We start from the raw sequence: 21,575 nt of genomic DNA, 5'->3' as shown, positions 1-21,575 counted from the left end.
TCACTCTGTAGACCAGGCTGGCCTCGAGCTCACAGAAATCCACAGGCCTCTGCCTCCTTAGTTCTGGGATTAAAGGCATGCGCTACCGCTGCCCGGCTTAATTTTATTCATTTCATGTGGATGGATGTTTTCTGTATATATGTCTGTCTGCATACCAGGTGCGTGCAGTGCCCAGGGTGGCCAGAAGAAGGCGTCAGATGCACTGGGACTGGAGTTGCAGGTGGCTGTGAGCCACCGTGTCGTGCTGGAAACTGAACCTGGGTCCTCTGCAAAAGCAGTCAGTGTTCTGATCACTAACCCATCTCTCCAGCACCAGGGTCCCATTCTGTAGCCCAAGCTAGCCTGGAACTCCAGATCCTCCTGCCTCAGTCTCCCAAGTGCTGCTTCTGTGTCTCATTCCTTCATGTGGCTGTGGTCCCCCTCTGGCATGGGAAAACCCAAACAAAGCCTTTTAGAACCCTTAGAGTCTCTGAGAGGTTGTTTTGGAGAGAGTATGCACCCGTGGGTGTGTGGCTTGTGACTCACCAGCTCGCTCGCTTGGCTCAGTGGTGCGGCTGTCTTTGTCTCATAAGCATCAGACCCTTCTGGAAATGAGCCCTGTTCTCTTTGTCCTGAGTCTTTCTGGCATGAGGCTGCCTCCCCCCCACCAAACTTCCTGCAATTCCTGTCCACTTCACCAGCCTGGGATGGCTGACTGGGGGTGGGTGGGGGGATCATGGCTGGTGTCACAGTGTGAGATTCTGCACAGGGGAGCCTCATTGCTTACACAAAGCAGAGTGGGAGCCAGAAAATCGATCCTCCCTCCTCTTTGTTTTTTGTTTTTTTTTTTTTTGTTTGTTTGGTTTTTTTGAGACAGGGTTTCTCTGTGGTTTTGGAGCCTGTCCTGGAACTAGCTCTTGTAGACCAGGCTGGTCTCGAACTCACAGAGATCCGCCTGCCTCTGCCTCCCGAGTGCTGGGATTAAAGGCGTGCGCCACCACCGCCCAGCCCTCCCTCCTCTTTGGCTGGACCCTAAGAACGCTGTCGAGGTGAGTTCACAAGGCCACGGCCCCTCAGAGGCAATCACAGGCCACATTAAGTGGTTGAGGGAGTGAACAACACAAACTCTTCCAGCCTGCTCTCCCTTCTCATCTCACTGTCCCGAGTTCACCTGTGAACCTCGGGTCACAAGGCTGAATGTGAGCAACAGCAGATAACTGTCTGCCTCGTGCTAGGCTTCCCTGGGAACCAGCCCCAAAGACCTCCTCATTTGCACCTCTAGGCCTGCAACATGTCTTCTACCAGAGCAGAGAAACTTTGCAAATGGATTAAGGTGAGGACCCTGAGCAGGGGATCATACTGTGTCATCCATCAGGTCTTCGGAGGGAGGCAGGTGGGTGAAAGACTGGAGACCGTGCCCTGCTGCCTCTGGAGGAGGGTGATCCTGCAAGCCAAAGGATGAAGGGACACAGGCGCTCTAGACGCTGTGACGGAGTGGATGGTGGCATCCCCTGGGACTGCACTGCAGGCCTGAAGTGTAGGTAAGAGATGCCCGTGGTGAGCCTCTGACCCCACAACTGCTTAGGAATAAAAGGGCATTTATTTGTTTGTTTGTTTGTTTTTACGGTGCTGGGATGTAACCCAGGGCCTTTGCACATATGATGTGAGTTTTCTTTCACAAAGCCATGTTCTGAGCCCTTTACTGGGCAACTCTAAGCAGGTATACAGTGTGCCAGTCTCAGAATAAAACCGAAAGGAGAAGCGCAGTGGGTGGGGCACTCACCCAGCATAAGCAAAAAAGCAAGCCCTGGCTTCCACCTGCAGAGCTGCATGAAGCAGGCAGGGCAACCACACCTGTCATCCAGACTCAGAGCTCAAGGCTAGCCTTTGCTCTAAAATAAGTTCGGGGCCGGCCTGGGCTACATAAGGCCCTTGTCTAACAATGAAACACTTCCATGTTCAGATCTGTGATCTGCCAGGGCTGAAGCTCATCCCTGAAGGAAGGGGATGTGGATGGTTGGCCGCTGTCCCTCCCATCACCTGGCTATCCTGGCCGGGGAGAGAAACAGAGTCCAGAGTCATGGTAGAGAAGACGGGGCTTTTATTCCGCAGCAATCACACTGCCGTGGCCCGCATGTGTGGCACAACAGAGTTTCGTAAAATCAGAAATGAAAACCAACCAATGTCACAATGCAGGTGGAAAGTGGGGTGGGAGCCGGGTCTGGAGTGGGGCGCAGGAAACGGGAAATGCTGTGTGATGTCCTATCTGGCCATTGTGTCCCAGACACTCAGAGAGGATGCCCATGGCTTCTGCTCAGGACAAGGGACGGTTTGGCAGCTTCTGCTTGGGTTGGAAGTCCCTCCTCGGTCGCTCAAGCTAAAGCAGATCTCACTGTTTGTGTCATTGCCTTTTCCTAGACCGTGTCTATAGCCCTGGGTGACCTGGAACTCGCTCTGTAGACCAGGCTGGCCTCGAACTCACAGAGATCCCCCTGCCTCTGCCTCCTGCGTGCTAGGGTAAAGGCCTACGCCACCACAGCCCAGCTCCTGATGGTTCCCTTGTGTCCAGGCTTCTCCAAGCTGAGGCAGGGGTCTGGTGGTTAAGACAGGACATGGAGACTATTGTGGGGCCCAAGGTCCACCTTTCCCCAGGAAGCGAGAGGTCACTTTGCCCTTGGCCTGCAGTGAGAGGTTTATTCGGGCATAGATGATAATTTGAGCTTTTCTTCCCAGAGTGGAGGAAGGAAAACTTGCTGTGACCACACGTGGACTGGCCGTGGCATCTGCTGCTAGCAGCCTCGCCTGAGGCCTGAGGGAGGCTGGGGTGCGGGGATAATGGACGAGTGAGCTGAATTTCCTCTCTTTGAGACATGGTCTCATGTAGCCCAGGCTAGCCTCGAGTCCATTATGTAGCAATGAATGAGTGGTCCCTCCTGCCTCTGCCTCTGCCGCGTGCCCATGCCTGGCTTCAGCAAGCTGGGGATGGAAGCCCGAGCGAGGTTCTGGCACACCAGCTGAGTGTTCCCGCTTTTCTCTCTCCTTGCCAGCGAGGCTGGGTACATACACCCCAGGGCTCTGGTTCACACCCTAATGCAAGATGGCTGTAGTTTTGGGGAGACACAGTGGCTTTTCTGATCCCAAACAGGTTTAGAGAGTCAGGGTCTTCCCAAAGCTCCTATCTTCCTTGACCAGTAATGAGGAGTTGATGCACAGGAGGGGGCTGACCTTCAGTCTGTGTCCTCTGGGAGCCAGCCCAGGGAGGGGAGACGGGGTCCCCTTTTAGCACCCGCAACGTCTCCCCTTAGTCTCACCACGGATGTCTTTCCCTTGCTTCATCAGAATGAATTGGGGGCTGTGCCACCTTACCTAGGAGGTAGGTTGTGCCCGGAGGGGCTGGAAGGTAAGGTGGGTTGAGTTAGACTCATTTACTTTCCCCGCGGGCAATTAGGGCAACTGTCCAGGGACCAGCCTGGTTCAGGTTCTTAGAAGCTGATTTTCACCAGGGCCACAGGACAGAACTGGACTGGCTTCATTTCTGCTGTCTGCGCCTGCACTGGTTTTCCTGCGAGGGCCTGAGACTGCGGGACACTCCTGAATCCATGGCCATCCTGATGCTGACGATGCCTGCAAGGGAGGGTTGGCAGAGCCAAGCCTTTTCCTCCTGCAACCTGCCGCTGTCATTGCTACCTATACAGGCCAGGTCTCTTCGAATCCAACTCTATGCCAGGCAAGGAAGCAGAGGCCAGTCATACATGTACTCTGGAGGCAGAGGCAGGAAGAGCTCCAGTTCCGGGCCAGCCTGGATGACAGACTATTCTCACAGAATAGAAAGTGGAGATCTTGCCTAAAATCCCCCAGTGAGGGGGCTGGGGGCGTGGTCAAGACGGAGCCCCGCCTAGGATCCCCAGTGATTCACTAGGGGAGTGGTCGGGTAGAGCCCCGCCCAGAATCCCCAGTGAGGGGCTGGGGGCGTGGTCAAGACGGAGCCCCGCCCAAAATCCCTAGGGAGGGACAGGGGGTGTGGTCAGGGTGGAGCCCCGCCTGGAATCTCCCCCCCCCCCGTGAGGGGCTGGGGGCGTGGTGAGGGTGGAGTCCCACCTAGGATCTTTCAGTGAGGGTAGAATGCAGAGCTGGTCCACGGTCCTCACACTGAGGGTCTCCTATTCCAGCCAGTTGGAAAGTGATGTGATCCAAGGAGAGGGAAGGGGGATCCGGAGTCACAGTCACCACCCCCATGTGGGATGCAGGACCCCATCTCTGTGACTCTCAGTCACTTCAAAAGAATTAACCCTGCGTTTCTGCCCTCACAGGGCCTTGGTAAAGGAGCTGCCAGTGACCACATGGGTCTCAGGCTTAGGAGAAAACAAATCACCCACTCAGTCATACCAGCAATGGCTTGCTCTGTGTGGGGGCCTAGAAGTCTGTTTCTGAAAGGGGCTGGGTCCCCAGAGAAAGGACATCACCGCGGATATGACAGGACCACACTCAGGAGGGACACCGGGCAGCACAGGGTGCCTTGTGGATGCTGGCTATATTCCTCTGGTTCTGAGGCAGGGTCCCTCACTGGAGTTCAGTGCCCTAGGGACCCTTCCTTCTGTCCCTCAGGGCTGGGGCGCAAGCATGCCCCCCTGCACTTGGGCTTTGTGTGTGGGATCAGAACTCAGGTCCTCATGCTGGTAAGACATGCATCTCACGCGCTGAGCCATATCCCCAGCGCCAGCTAAGGGGAGTTTTATAACACAGTCCCATCACTCAGGTTCCCAGCGGTGCTTGACACGAGGGGGTGGGGGCGGTAACATCTGGGCGCGTAGAGGCCCACGGTGGGGTCGCAAAGCCCACCTTATTCAGGAGGACCTTCTTCAGTTAGTTTCCGTTTCTTCAGAAATCAAAGTGTGAGAAACTCAGATATTTTTCTCACAGTACAAACTGGACAATACGTGGGAGGGCAGGAAGGGCAGAGAGAGAGAGAGAGAGAGAGAGAGAGAGAGAGAGAGAGAGAGAGAGAGAGAGAGAGAGAGAGAGAGAGAGAGAGAGAAAGAGAGAGAACTAAAGAATTATGCAGGGTTTTTTGTCTTTGAACGGGTTCTCAGAGGCTGGCACGCCGACCAGCAAGGGGTCGCTCCTGGCATGCTGCTCGCAGTAATTCATCAGTTCTGACGAGGCTTTGGAGACCTGTGTGGCACAGGAGAAAAGGGAGGTCAGACAGGAGAGCCGCCCTCCGCAGCCACCGCACTGACTGAAGCGGGCTGCATCACGGAGGACTTGTGGACATTGTGCTTGCTGATAGAATCAGACTCAGAAGGCCACGTAGTGTGGACTCCATGATCCAGAGACAGGAAGTGGCTACATGGTCGCTAGGGGATGGAGATGGGGAAAACGATGCCTCCTGAAACAGGCTTTGAGTAGGCTTATGGTCCTGAAAGTAGACAAAGTAAGAAACACTGTGCACACACAAGATACCACTCACAGGCGGGGCAGTGGTGGCACACGCCTTTAACCCTAACATTTGGAAGGCCCAACCTGGTCTACAGAGAGTTCCAGGACTGATTCCAAAGCTACACAGAGAAACCCTGTCTCGAAAAAAAACAAAAATAAAATAAAATAAAAAGATACTACTGAAAGGGACCGAGGGCATGATCAGGGTGGAGCTCCTGCCTAGAACCCTCCCAGTGAGGGGCTGGGGGCGTGATCAGGGTGGAGCTCCTGCCTAGAACCCGCCCAGTGAGGGGGATGGGGGCGTGGTCAGGATGGAGTCACGCCCAGAATCCCCAGTGAGAGGGGCTAGGGGCGTGGTCAAGGTGGAGCCCCGCCTAGAATCCTCCCCCCCCCCGTGAGGGGCTGGGGGCGTGGCTTAGAGGTCCAATGTTCCAGTTCCTGTGAACCTCTGGGTTCCATCCCCCACATGCAAAAGAAGCAAAGAGAGCAATGGGACTTTGAACGCTCTTCAGCACAAGTTGCTAGCATTTAAGCAAGCAGTGCCTGGATTCCTTCCGCATTAGATCCACTCAAGATAGGTGCCTAGGAAAAGCCTTGCCTGTCATCTGACCAGGTCAGTCTGATGCCTCACACCCCAGCTGGCCCCTGGGGTCCCTCTGTCACAGCTTTCCGGGGTCTCACTGACCCCTCAGCTGCAGCCCAGGCATCAGCTCACCTGTGACATCCTCCTCAGAAAGTTGGCTGCTGTCACTCGCTGGCCACGCTCCCTGCGCTCTGGCCACGCCCCTTGCTCTCTGGCCGCGCCGGTAGCTGAGGATGACCACAGTCTTGCACCACCATTGTCTGCTGCACCCTGCCAACTCAGCTAAACACCCTATGCTAAGTCACCCACAGGTCTTTTGTTATAGAGATGGGGTCTCACTTTGTTGCCCGGGTTGGCCTGGAGCTCCTCTGAGTCTGGAGTGACAGGCGTTCACTACCACAGCCATCTTCCAGGCCGCTTAGTTGAAATCCCAGTTACCTGGGTGTGTTGGAGACACTGGGAACCTGGCTCGGCCAAGCTGCTGGGCCCTGGGGACAGGGACAATCGCCTCTCAGAGCCTGTGGGCTGCTGCCCTTGAACATTCGGACGTAGACTCCTACTTGGAAATCCATCCTCTGTGATTCCAAGAATAGCCTGAGAGACCTCGATAAAGCTGGTTTGGGAGCAGGGCACTCAGGTCCCCTTCCAGAGTCCTCCCAGGCCTCTATGGTTCTGATGGTGACTTCGCAAGAGGTGCAGAAGCCCAGAGTGCCTGCGAGGGTGACCAGGCTAATAACACCCCATGCCACCCGTAGACTGGACTGGCTGCGGCGGGCGGGGGGGGGGGGGCGGCGGCTCCTCCCGACTTCAAAAAGGCCCTGATGAATCACAGAGTGCCCTCCGCTCGGGCTGGGGGTTGGCACCAGCTTAGACACAAAACTGCTTCAACAAGGACCTTGTTCTGTGTCCCGCCCCAAGGAATGCTTTGACTGCCCAGATCTGCCAGAGACCTTCAGCTGGGGCCCACGGGTCTCCTCTGAGGTGTCCTCGGCCCAGCCTGGCCGGAGAGCTGGGGTCACGTGGGATCAAGCCCATTTGTGACCACATATCTCCAGGAACGTGCTCAGATCATCCCCGACTGAAACTGGGGCCCAGTGAATGAAGACCTGAACGAATCTGTATGGGACCATGTTGATTAGTCAAACACTAAGGTTTGATGGTGCTGGGCATGGAGCATCAGGTGACCTCTTGCTAGGAAAGCCTGAAGTCCTCAGACCACGCCCCAGCCCCTCACTGGGGGTTCTGTGGGGGAGCGCTCCACCCTGACCACACCCCAGTCCTTTTAAAGTACACAAACCATTCTTATTGCAAGAAATGAAAATCTGAGCTGGGCAGTGGTGGTGCACACCTTTAATCCCAGCACTTGGGAGGCAGAGGCAGGCAGATCTCTGCGAGTTCGAGACCAGCCTGGTCTACAAGAGCTAGTTCCAGGACAGGCTCCAAAGCTACAGAGAAACCCTGTCTCGAAAAAAACCAAAAAAAGCCCCCCCCCCCAAAAAAAGATGACGGCTCAGAGGTTAAGAACACTGATTGCTCTTCTGGAGGTCCTGAGAGAAATTCCCAGTAACCACATGGTAGCTCACAACCATCTGTAATGAGGAGATCTGGTGCCCAGAACACTGTATACATAATAAATAAATCTTAAAAAAAAAAAGACTGGGTGGTGGTGGCGCACACCTTTAATCCCAGAACTCGGGAGGCAGAGGCAGGCAGATCTCAGAACGAGTTCCCGAACGAGGGCTACACAGAGAAACCCTGTCTCGAAAAATCAAAACTAAAACAAAGCAAAACAAAACAAAAACCATGAATCAGTTGTCTGTGGCTCCTGCTCTCATCGTGGTCACCAAAGAGAAAGACAGCAACTGTGAAGAAGAGGGCCACCGGTAAGAAAAAGCGCCCGCCGGAAGCCGAGCCACAGCCAATGGAGCACTTGGCATTTCTCAGCCACATGCAACGGCTGTCTCCTTTTGCTGAGCGCTTCAGAGAGCCCTGTGAGTGTCCCAAGGTCACACAGCCAGAACCCACGCGGAGGAGCCACTCCAGGTCTCCCTTCGCCCCGGCCCGCTCACCTTGATGCGCTCGATCCCTGCTTCAATGCGCAGCTGCTCCACCAGCTTCCGGGCCTGGGCAACGTTGTTAGTCCCTGACATCATCAGCCATCAGCCTGGACCCCACCGTCCAGAGAGCTGAAAGCAATGAGGGATGGGTGTGAACCTGCTGATCAGACCTGTGGGCCTTGACCCCGTGACCCCGCCGACACCTCAGAGGACAGTCCGTCCCTGCCAGTGGTGTGGTAGAAGCCAGCAGTCACTGGCCCATGCCACACATGGTAGGGGTTAGAATCCGGGTCTGGTGACTCCAGCCTCTCACATAGTCATTCATTCACTTGAACAGGTCCTGAGATGTGACCGGCATGGCCCAGGTTGGGGCTGATGATAATTCAGCTGAAGACTGTCCCGAGCTGGCCTTGAACTCACAGAGATCTGCCTTCCTCTGCCTCCCGCGTGCTGGGATTAAAGGTGTGCGCCACCACGGCCTGGTTAAGGCCCCTAACTTTTTATTGTTTAAAAATATCTGTGTATGCACACCGCACACCTGTTTGTATGTGTGAGTTCTTTCGCATGTGTTAGAGTATCCACACTGAGGTAGGAGACAGCGTGTGGTTTCTCTGGGATTGAACACATGTTGTCAGTCTTGGCTGCAATCACCTTTCCCAGCTGAGCCCTGTTGTCAGACCTTGCTGATAGTTTTATCAAATGTCAATGGAATTGATTTATGGTTTTTTTTTTTGTTACAGCTAGACATGAACAGGCAGTAATTTTTGTTTGTTTTGTTCTGAGATAGAGTCTCCATATATGCTGACCTGAACTCTTGGCCATTCTCCTGCCTCAGTTTCTTATGGTTTGGGTTGACAGGCTACCACATGCAGTTTAACAATGTTTTTAATCTGATTTCAATTAATCATCATCATCATCATCATCTCTGGCCCTGCCTGGGTGTGGGCACATATCCAGCACCACTCCTGTGGCTGCAGAGAAATCGCTCCTCAGGACTTTCAAGGCAGGACACGGAAACCACGTGGACTCCAACCTGAGATTTCTCAGAGAAGAAGGGCAGGCCTAGCTGTGTGTTTTCTTGGGAAGCTAGGGAGCAGACGGCTGCGGAGTAGAAGTTGGGGGCGGTCCGGCTCAGCACACGTGTGTGCACATACATGTAAGAATGTGTCTGAGTGAGGGTGTGTGTGGAGATCAGTGTGCCCAGTCTTCAGGTGTGTGCTGTGGGTGCACGGGGATCTCTGGAGGCTGGCACACGGACGGCATGGGCTTGTGTGCTTGCTTGGCTTTGTGCATGCTCAGTCAGGGCTCCACTCAGGAGCCCCGCCACTAGCCCCTCTCTGGGGGATTCTCGGCTGATACTGCTCACATGTGCGCGCGCACACACACACACCCCTCTGTGTATCTCGGTATGTACATGACTGCGTTTATCCACAAACACATCTGGACACATCCGTGTATCTTGGTATGTACATGACTGCGTTTATCCACAGACATCTGGACACATCCATGTATCTCAGTATGTACATGACTGCGTTTACCCACAAACACATCTGTGTATCTCGGTATGTACATGACTGCGTTTACCCACAAACACATCTGGACACATCTGTGTATCTTGGTATGTACATGACTGCGTTTACCCACAAACAAATCTGGACACGTTTTGTGCTCCATGCTTCTCCTGGTACACAGCTGCCCGCTGCACCTCTGCTGCACCCTGTTGTCCTGGCAGAAGCATGTATCACCAGTCAGTCCCTGACTCACCGCCCAGTCATGCCCCCCACACACAACAGTAAGCCAACAACAGCCAAACATGCAGGCTGCTGAGTCAGCTGGGCTCGTTCCTTACAGGCAGCTGGCCACAAGGCTTGGCACGTGGCAGCCCCGGGGGTGGACAGAAGCCCGCAGAGCTCCTGGCTGTGGCCTCGGTGACTGCAGCACCAGGCTCCTAGCGGCCCTCGAGAACTCGGGACATCACTTGGGGTGACTTGGGATGATGGCCTTTCAGAACAGTCCTGGGAGAGCTGCTAGAACTGGACTCAAAGGCCGGGGAGGCAGGGTTAGGTTTTAGCTCTCCTTGTGGGTGAGATATAATTACACCTTGGGTGTGCTGGGGCATGGCAACCAAGCTCGGAGGAGACAGAGGCTTGTGGAAACTGTTCACGACACTTGGCCTCCGCTGACTCCCGGTCAGGAGCTCCCCCTATGACAGCCACATATGTCCCTGGTGTTACCTGGAGCCCAAGGGGCCAAGTTACTCCCTTTTTGGGTCCATGGACTACAAGAGACCCTGTGTCCCTGGTCACTGACCCTGCTGAGGCCCTTGGAGGTGGCCTGCATGGTGCTGGGAGGAGAGGAGAAGAGGTCCCAGAAGTTGAGGTCTAGGGTGCACAGAGACATCGGCCAGATGCCTGGGCTCCCGGGATGGTTCTGTGTGTCTGTTACGTCCCTGGCCTCATATAACCCATCCGACCCCAGCCCTCCTGTTCAACTGAGATTCCAAAGGCGCGAGACTAACAGACAGCTGGGCAAGACGGGGCATTCGGAGGCAGAGGGGGAGACAAGAGTCCCTCAGCCCGCACTGACAGACACACAGAAACTCAAAGATCAAAGAAGAGGCCCAGGTGTGGAGACGCACACCTTTCACCCAACACTAGATCCAGAGGCCAACCTGGTGTACATGGCTAGTTCTAGGACAGTCACGGGTGCACAGCGAGACCGTGCCTCAAAACCCATACATACATCCATCATAGATACATACATCCATCATAGATACATACATACATCATAGATACATACATACATCATAGATACATACATACATCATAGATACATACATACATCATAGATACATACATCCATCATAGATACATACATACATCATAGATACATACATGCATACATCATAGATACATACATACATCATAGATACATACATACATCATAGATACATACATCCATCATAGATACATACATACATCATAGATACATACATGCATACATCATAGATACATACATACATCATAGATACATACATACATCATAGATACATACATACATCATAGATACATACATGCATACATCATAGATACATACATACATCATAGATACATACATCCATCATAGATACATACATACATCATAGATACATACATACATCATAGATACATACATACATCATAGATACATACACGCATACATCATAGATACATACATACACCATAGATACATACATCCATCATAGACACATACATACATCATAGATACATACATCATAGATACATACATGCATACATCATAGATACATACATACATCATAGATACATACATCCATCATAGATACATACATACATCATAGATACATACACGCATCCATCATAGATACATACATACATCATAGATACATACACGCATACATCATAGATACATACATACATCATAGATACATACACGCATACATCATAGATACATACATACATCATAGATACATACACGCATACATCATAGATACATACATACATCATAGATACATACATACATCATAGATACATACATCCATCATAGATACATACACGCATACATCATAGATACATACACGCATACATCATAGATACATACATCCATCATAGATACATACATACATCATAGATACATACATACACCATAGATACATACATCCATCATAGATACATACATACATCATAGATACATACATACATCATAGATACATACATACATCATAGATACATACATACATCATAGATACATACACGCATACATCATAGATACATACATCCATCATAGATACATACATCCATCATAGATACATACATACATCATAGATACATACATACACCATAGATACATACATCCATCATAGATACATACATCCATCATAGATACATACATACATCATAGATACATACATACATCATAGATACATACACGCATACATCATAGATACATACATACATCATAGATACATACACGCATACACCATAGATACATACATACATCATAGATACATACATACATCATAGATACATACACGCATACATCATAGATACATACATCCATCATAGATACATACACGCATACACCATAGATACATACATCCATCATAGATACATACACGCATACACCATAGATACATACATCCATCATAGATACATACATACATCATAGATACATACACGCATACACCATAGATACATACATACATCATAGATACATACATACATCATAGATACATACATACATCATAGATACATACATACATCATAGATACATACACGCATACATCATAGATACATACATACATCATAGATACATACACGCATACATCATAGATACATACATCCATCATAGATACATACATACATCATAGATACATACATGCATACATCATAGATACATACATACATCATAGATACATACACGCATACATCATAGATACATACATACATCATAGATACATACACGCATACATCATAGATACATACACGCATACATCATAGATACATACACGCATACATCATAGATACATACATCCATCATAGATACATACATACATCATAGATACATACACGCATACATCATAGATACATACATACATCATAGATACATACATGCATACATCATAGATACATACATCCATCATAGATACATACATACATCATAGATACATACACGCATACATCATAGATACATACACGCATACATCATAGATACATACATCCATCATAGATACATACATACATCATAGATACATACACGCATACATCATAGATACATACATACATCATAGATACATACATGCATCCATCATAGATACATACATCCATCATAGATACATACATACATCATAGATACATACATACATCATAGATACATACACGCATACACCATAGATACATACATCCATCATAGATACATACATACATCATAGATACATACACGCATACACCATAGATACATACATCCATCATAGATACATACATACATCATAGATACATACACGCATACACCATAGATACATACATACATCATAGATACATACATACATCATAGATACATACATACACACATCATACATACATAGTCTGGGCAGCAGAGGCAGGCAGATCTCTGTGAGTTCGAGACCAGCCTGGTCTACAAGAGCTAGTTCCAGGACAGGCTCCAAAGCCACAGAGAAACCCTGTCTCAAAAACAAACAACAAACAAGTGTGAAAATGAGCGTGGTGGAGGTGGCACTTGTGACCACAGGGACACAGTGTGACCCTGAGGAAGCCAGGGAGACTGCTGAGAGCTGGTTGCATAGAAAGGCCTGAGGGGAGGCGCACAGGCGGGCACGTGTCTCCACCCCAGCACTCAGGAGGTGGAAGCAAAAATCGGGAATTTAAGGTTTTCATTGACTCCACAGTGAGTACGAGGTCAGCCTTGGCTACCTAACACCCCGGCCAACCACACAACCACTGCCTAAAGTCAGTAAAAACATTAAGGAAAAAGGAGCGGCCATGACAGCAAAACCCTCCCTAGACGGGATTTCTCTGTGTAGCCCTGGCTGTCCTGGAGCTCACTCTGCAGACCAGGAACTCAGAGCTCGGCCTGCCTCCCCCCCTGCCGCTTGAGTGCAGGGATTAAAGGCGTGCGCCCCCACCTTGCGACAGTGAGCCTTCTTAAGGATTCCATTTAATGACATGGCTTCTGTTAAGGGTCCTACACACACACTGAAACCCTTTGGGGTTCACAGTGAACCCTAATAGACAGAAGCTTTAAAAGTACATACGGCCATGTAACCACCACCAGGACACAGGCCGTTCCTGTCACCGACTTCCTCACTGTGTATGGTAGCTGGGGTCGAAAGTCCTAGGACGGGAATCTCACATTGTAAATGGCCTGGCCTTTCTCCCGCGTGACATCAGCACGATTCACCTACTTGGGCCCTTCGTTCTTTCTCATGGGTGAGTAATACTCCACCAAAGTCAGAAGGCACGGGGTAGAGATGACTCGTGGGTAAGGGTGCTGGCGCCAAGCCCTCGGACCCACAGGGCACACGGTGAGGGCAGATTTCCTGAAGCTGCCTGGGCTCCCCACGTAGGCTGCCGTGCACGCATGCGCGCATGCGCACATCATCTCCAGCGCCTGTTTTGTGTGTTTGTTTTGGAAACAGGCCTCACCGGGCTGTCACTGCCCCCAACCCGGCCATGTAGCTGGGGATGCCCCAATGCCCCTGCCTCAGCTCTGCAGTTAGGACAATAGCATGTGCTTGCTGTGATATTTTGCTTTCAGTTACAGACTCACAGGCATTCTCAGAGAGCACACGACCTGGACAGAGCAAAACAGTGGAACCTGACCACGCCCTGAGCTGCATTCCCCACTGGTGACAGGCTCACGGGCGGCCCAGGCAAGTGGCAGAGGGCGTCAGGGCCTCGGTGTGCTTGGGGAGGGTTAACAGGACAGCCGGGGCATGGGTCCTGCTGGTGCAGAGCGCCCTGACCTGGCTCCAGGGCCTTGCGCCCTGGTGACACCACATTTGTCCCCTGGAGCGACCTGTGACCCCAGCAAGTCTGTAGGTAAAATGAAAACACGTGAACTCTGGCGACACCACAGCTCCCAGAACTCCGGGATCAATGCTGCCGATACTCAAGTTTAGTTTCATCAACACCAAGGGGACCGACCCTGTCAGCACAGTGCTTGTGGCTCAGCGGGTAGGGGTGCTCGTCCAGCACGCAGGAGGCCCTGGGTCCCATCAGAGGACCACAGAGACTGGCCATAGTGGAGCACACCTAGCAAAGGGTCAAGAGTTCAAGACTACCCTCAGCTAAATAGACAGTTTAAGGCTAGCCTGTGCTACATGAGACTTGGTCCCCACAGACATAAATAGTAAGAGAAAGAATATGACGACCTCTGAACATCAAGGGGAGCCAGGAGATCTGTGGAGGGGGAGGGGACCAGGGACGCTGAGCAGCTGTGGCCACTGTGTCCAGATCCAGGTCAAGAGTCAAACACACACACAGCATGGGCAGAGGCGGCCAGGACCAGGGCGACCTGCGAATGTGGCAAGGCTGGTTTGCTGCACTCTGTTGAGAAACCATTACAGCCTAGGGCTCCTCCCCTCCTGTCCAGAGGCCATGGGGATGCAGGCGTCACCTCCACGTGCCCTCCAGGGGTACCTGGAAAATTCAGGGCCCAGGTGCAGCCCGGTGGGCAGGGGCCTGTAGCTGGGGGAGGGGAGTGCCAGAGAGTGATCAGAACTCAGTTGTCAAATGAGCTCACCTATATAACTGAAGCCACAGCAGTGCCTATACCTGTGGGGAGGTGGAGACAGGAGGATTAGCATTCAGGGCCAACCTGGTCTACATGTTCTTTCTGTGAACCTACTGACTGCATATGGATCAATACAATCTTCTTCCCCAGAAGCCCAGAAGCATATCTCTGAGGCAGAGTCCCAAAGCGTGATGAGGTCACCGCCAGGGACCCGGCCCTGCTGCAGCTCTGGGAAGACAGAGGTTCCCCCTCTTCCCCATGCCCTGGATTCGAGTCTCACCTTCTCTACCCAGAGAAGAGTTGTTCTGAGATGGGGCAACAGGTCCCTGTTTGTCCTCCTGCACCTCTAAGACAGGAGCCCCACAGCTGTGACCTCTTTCTGAGGCATATGGACTTTGGAGGGAAATACCTGGAGATTGTCACCTTGCACAACCATAGTCAGGTCAGATAATGAGGTCACTGTTTGGGGACAGAGAATGGAAACGTGTGCTGGGATTTGCTAGACGGGGGGGGGGGGGGAGGTAATATGATAAAAAGCTTCCGGCCAGGGTATGAGGATGGGGGCTCAGCCAGCATAGTGCTCGTAGCTTAGCTGGTGGAAGAGCTCACCCAGCGTGCACAAAGCCCTGATCCATCTCCAGCATGGGACAAGGGGACAGACAGGAGCAGAAGGATCTGAAGTTCAAGGTCATCCTTGTCTACATAAGGAACATAAGAAGTTTGAGGCAAACCTGGGCTACATGAGACCCTGGATCAAATTAATAATAATAATAATAAATATACTGAGGGAATATTCTAGAGTGGTGAAATTTTCTGTGCTGAAGTAATCTTTCGGCCTCAGCTTCCCAAGCAGCTTGGATTCCTTTGCATGCACTGTTGGCTTGCGAGGCCGGTTTGCCTGTGTGCATTTGTAGAGACTGCCTCAGTCTGGAGCCTGGGCCAGCTTTGAGCCCATGGTGACATTCTTCCTGAGGCTGAGGGGACAGGTGTCCACCATGCTTGACTTTTAAGCAAATTAAAATATAAAAGTCAGAGCCGGGCGGTGGTGGCGCATGCCTTTAATCCCAGCACTCGGGAGGCAGAGACAGGCGGATCTCTGTGAGTTCAAGACCAGCCTGGTCTACAAGAGCTAGTTCCAGGACAGGCTCCAAAACCACAGAGAAACCCTGTCTCGAAAAAAACAAACAAAAAAAAAACCCAAAATATAAAAGTCAGGGTTGGTGAGATGGCTCAGTGGTTAAGAGCACTGGCTGCTCTTCCAGAGGACCTGAGTTCGATTCTCAGCACCCACATGGTGGCTCACAACCATCTGTAATGAGATCTAGCGCCCTCTTCTGGAGGGCAGTTGTACATAGGCAGAACACTGTATACACAAGAAATAATTCTTAGATGTCTTCACGTGTATTTATTTTTCTGTGTGCACGTGTGTGAGCTCAAAGGACCTAGCTCAGACTCCCTAGTCCGTTCTCTCTGCTCATGTGGGTTCTGACTGGACTCTGGTCGCCAGGCGTGGCAGCAAGCTCCTTCTCCACATAGGCATCTCAGTTTTCTTCCCTCTCTTTCCAGGTCTCAGGTAACCCAGGCACGCTTCAAGCAGGCTAGAGCTGAAAATGGCCCTGCTGACATGGACCCCAGGGCTTCAGTATGACAGTCAGCCCCAGCCACAAGCAACTATGCCTATCTGTCGCTCCAACGCTGAGGCCGGCCTGGGGTCATCAGTTGAGACCAAGACTCAAAAGAAAAACAACCAAAAATAAACATAAAATAAAGTTTAAAATATTAAGAAATGAGAATTAAATCAAGAAGCTGAGTGAACCTGAGTAATGTCCTACGTGGTCCTGGCTTGGCTGAAACTCACCGCAACCCGACTGCCTCTGCCTCCTGAGCCTCCTGACCTGGGACGGCGAGGCTAAGACTCTACTGCACTAACTGCTGGACCGCCTGTCCAGGCCAGTGCGGCTCCACTTCAGACCCCAGAGGCCACGATCAGTTTCTTCTCCACCTCCCCCCACCCCTCACCCCGCCATCTACCTTAGGAAACAGTGACATTCAGACCCAAAAATGCCGGGGAACCTGTGGATGCCAGGCATAGCTCTCATAGTTGGGACTCGGCCACTGCTCTGGGCCGGGAAAGCACGGGCGCCCCTCCCGTCTTCTCCTGCTGAGAAAGCCCCGGCCGCTCAGACTCCTGAGTCAGGAGACTGGAATGTGGGGAATGCGGGGCGGGGGGGGGGCTGCCAGGTGGGGGAAGAAGCCGAAAAAGGCGGCCTCCCTCGCCGCAGAAGGGAACTGGCTCTGGCTCTGAGTCTGTGCCGGTCACCTTCCAGAAAAGGATCCCAGAAGGGACTAAGGGATTCTTTAAGATCACAGCCCTGGGCTGGTGTGGTCCCAGGGGCTTCCAGATGCCCAGTGCTACCCCCACCCACATGTGAGGGTGAGAAGAATGGAGCTGGGACCCAATTGCACCCTGCAGCACAGAAGTCAAGCCTGGTGACCAATTTAGAGGCTAGCCTGGGCTACATGAGACCCCGCTTATAAAAAAAAAAAAAACAACTGGATTCTATCTAATTTAAAAAGAAAAATTAGAGATGGAAAAGATGGCTCAGAGGTTAAGAGCACTGGCTACCCTTCCAGAGGTCCTGAGTTCAATTCCCAGCACCCACATGGGGGCTCACAACATTCTATGAGATCTGGTGCCCTCTTCGGGCAGCCAGGCACACAGCCAGGCACATATGCAGGCAGACCACTGTACACATAAATAAATAAATCTTTAAAAAAGAAAAAATTTGGATTAGACTGGGGAGACCTGGGAACAACCAGCTGAGCGGATTCTAAGAAGGGGCCGCGCTCCCAGACCCTCCCTGGGGATTCTGGGCGGGGTCGCACCCTGACCACGCCCCGTCTTCCTTTTACTTTCTGCTTTGATCAAGCCTTCCCTGAACTGCCCAGTCTGGCCCGGAATTCTGCTCCTTCTCAGCCTCCTATAGCAGGTGGCAGGCTCTTGCTCCTGTCTCGCTTCTGTCTCCTGTCAACATCCAGGAATATGGCTAATTTTCCCTCCCCGTTTTCTCGTCCTGCCTGCCAAAAAAAAAAAAAAGTTAGGAAATAAGTGGAAAACAGACATAAAACACAACAAAACAGCAAGCATGTGGCCAGGAGGCAGCACAGACCTCTGTTTACTCCCAGCACGTGAGGTTCAGAGCCCGGATCAGGAGCCAAACAAACTGGCAGAGAGCCAGGCTCCAGTCCCTGCACCCGCGCGGCCCATGGGGCACCACTGTATACACAGGCCTCAGCCACGACTGCACACCACTGTATACACAGGCCTCAGAAACGACTGCACACCACTGTATACACAAGCTTCAGAAACAACTGCACACCACTGTATACATAGGCCTCAGCCTCGACTGCACACCACTGTATACACAGGCCTCAGAAACAACTGCACACCACTGTATACACAGGCCTCAGCCTCGACTGCACACCACTGTATACACAAGCGTCTTGATACAATTGCATACCAACTATATACAGCAGGACCTTGGCAATGACTGCCTGCCTCTTGCACAAAGAGCCCAGGATTGGGGCGCCTAGAGATGATTTCAAGGTTCTGGGTCATGTGATAGACTTGCTCGTTTTGTTTCTTTTCTTTTCCAGAAATTACCAAACTGCGTTCTGCGGCAGCTGTAATGTCTCCCCTCTTCACCCATGTGAAGCTAGAATGTTTTTCTGATTTAGTTGTGTAACTGTCAGCACGGCTCCCACAGGGGGTCCAGACAGTCAGGGACCTCCTGGAGCAGCTCCTCTGGGCAGCAATGGAACCCAGAAGCTCTCACGTCGCACCAGACATGAGAGAGGACTAAGACACAGCACAGACCAGGGACAGGGGCAGGCACCTGAATGTCACCCACGGGAAAGCACGTGTTGGGGCTCCCTGGCGAGCCGTCCGGGGGGGGGGGCGAATCTGCAGCTTCTCGGGGTCACTTGGTCACATGGAAGCAGGGCGGGTTGGCCATGTGAGGACACTCGGGGGACGTATTTCCAAAGGAAACCAGTGACCCAGATGAAAAACAGCATCTTGTGACCCGCTGCAGCCGTGATTGCTTTGTTCGCACACTAAATGGGTCCCTGTGTGGCTATTTTTAGAAAGAATAGGCATGAGTAAAATGTCCACAAGAGGCAGAAGCAGATTGGCCAGGCAGGTCCCCACTGCCAGCACAGAGCCCCAGAATGACTGGTGATGACCAAGGCTGACCCAGCCACGGATGGGTCTGCCACCTCGGAGACAGGAGCAGGAGAGAAAGGACCACTGTGTACCCATCTGGCCTTGGGGGAGTGGCGGGGGCGGCCTTTGATCCCCTCGGCTGTGTGTGTGTGTGTGTGTGTAGAGGGTGGTCCTGATCATGTGAGTGTTTGTAAGCTTGGGAATGAGGGCTGGGGCAGGACACAGAGCCCGGTGGCTCCTGTTAACTACTCTGTGTTTCCCGGCACTGAGGAAATGCTGTCACCCTGGACCCGTGCCAGGGCACAGTGCGGCGCTTGTCTCATGAGCCTGTAGCTCCTGAGCGGAAGGGAAGGAGGTCGTCTTGGAGAAACAACAGGGCTGTCCTGGGGGCTTGACGGACTCTTCCACGTCCCTCTGAAACCTCTCTCAGTCCTCTTGACCATCACTTTTTTACAACTGCACTGTAGTGTCGGTGCTGGGTACAAGAGCCTGGCGCAGCTTCCCCGGGTGACAGTGGTTCCTGCCTGGTGCACTGACTGGAGGGCTTGTGGCCCCTTCTGCTCTCATCAGAGCCATCAGCACAGAGTCTCTGAGTCTCTCTGCCTCCAGACCCTGTGTGTCCCCTTGAAGAGGACTCTGTGATTCAGGGCAGTCCCCGGTTCAGTTTGCAGCCCCTGCTGCGGGAGGTGACATGCATTCCCAGGCTTGCGTGCTCTCTGTGTGGGTGTTTACAGGGCTCCCCATGCCCAGCACATTCTATAAGCTGGAACTCCAGTGGCTGCTCCCGCTCTGCACATGGAAGTCCCTCCCGGGTCCCTCACACACTCATAAGCTGTGGCCCAGCGAGGCCTTGTCCAGCACAAGCAAGACCCTGGGTTCAGAACTTAATACTACAATAAATAGAGAGCCAAAGGCGCAAGGAGCTCAGCGGGTAAAATGCTTGCTGTGCGGGTGAGCAGCCGTGAGTTCGAACCCCAGTGCCACACATGCACAGTGGGGCACGCCTGTGGCTGGAGCTGGGGCTCAGAGACAGAAGGGTCCCTGGAGTTCCCTGGTCTGAGTTACTGTCTCAGTGGCCCTGCCTCAGAAAACATGGACTTCACTGGTACAGCTGAGCCCGCCCATGCACACCTCCCCAACACACGCACACATACACAGCAAACTTTCTTTAGAATGGACAGGGCTGGAGAGACGCTCAGTGGTTAATGCACCGGTTCCCTGAACCCACATGGGGTTCACAACCCTCTGTGACTCCAGTTCTGGCGACCTGACGCCCCTTTATGGCCTCTGAGGGCATTGCACACACTTGATGCACAGACAGATGCGCAGACAAAATATACATGAAATAATTTTTCGAAAAAGATTGGTATAGCTGGGCAGTGATGGCGCACACCTTTAATCCCAGCAGTTTGGGAGGCAGAGGCAGGTGTATCTCTGGAAGCTCGAGGCCAGCCTGATCTATAGAGCAAGTTTCAGGACAACCAGCGGTACACAGAGAAATCCTGTCTGGGGGTTGGGGGAGATCGGTATAACAATATACAAGTAAGTTAGACAGCCTAAAAGACATGGCACCAGTTATTAAAAACATACAAATGACTGAATGAGACAGTTATCCTATGAGCCCTGGCTGTCTTGGAACTCACTCTGTAGACCAGGCTGGCTTTGAACTCACAGAGATCCGCCTGCCTCTGCCTCCCAAGTGCTGGGGTTAAAGGCATGCGCCACCACCGCCTCCAATGCTGTTTTTTAAAGAAAGTTTTGGTGGAAATATTACCAGTCACAGACAAGACTCAGAATCCCACCTCTGTCTCCAGTTTGGGGGTTCAGAGTAGCTGGCCCTGCAGAGTAACTGGGTGAGGTCATGAGGTCCAACCTAGCCCAACCTAGACCACATGAGCAAAGAAAACAAGGCACTCAAATAAATTAGTGAGATTAAAGAGAAGTGGCTTCCTCCCGTAGATGGGGACGCTGCTAAAACTCTCATTTTGCCTTCCAATTTGTATTATTCCATGTCAGGGCATGCAGC

The 21,575-nt window shown here is 51.8% G+C and overlaps 1 protein-coding gene across 4 annotated transcripts in view; it reads right to left on the bottom strand.

Annotated features, from left to right (window-relative positions):
- Positions 1-2,063: 2,063 nt before the first annotated feature.
- The window catches only part of Gng7 (G protein subunit gamma 7), a 64,552-nt gene continuing 45,040 nt past the window's right edge, over positions 2,064-21,575 (bottom strand). For 2 of the 4 annotated variants that reach the window (XR_012910846.1, XR_012910847.1), the window contains exons 3-5: positions 8,068-8,184; positions 3,972-5,151; positions 2,064-3,874 (exon numbers count right to left, since the gene is read on the bottom strand). Coding sequence is in view for 2 of the 4 variants with exons in the window: in XM_075975409.1 (XP_075831524.1) it covers positions 5,026-5,151; positions 8,068-8,151 (210 nt within the window). In the remaining 2 variants the exon portion in view is untranslated. Of the gene's footprint in view, positions 5,152-8,067; positions 8,185-21,575 lie in introns of all 4 variants that reach the window. The other 2 variants (XM_075975409.1, XM_075975410.1) reach the window with 1 other exon arrangement.

This window comes from Microtus pennsylvanicus, chromosome 6, assembly GCF_037038515.1.
Source record: "Microtus pennsylvanicus isolate mMicPen1 chromosome 6, mMicPen1.hap1, whole genome shotgun sequence".
In the NCBI taxonomy this organism is placed as follows: domain Eukaryota; kingdom Metazoa; phylum Chordata; class Mammalia; order Rodentia; family Cricetidae; genus Microtus; species Microtus pennsylvanicus.
This window is presented reverse-complemented; position numbering and strand designations above follow the sequence as displayed.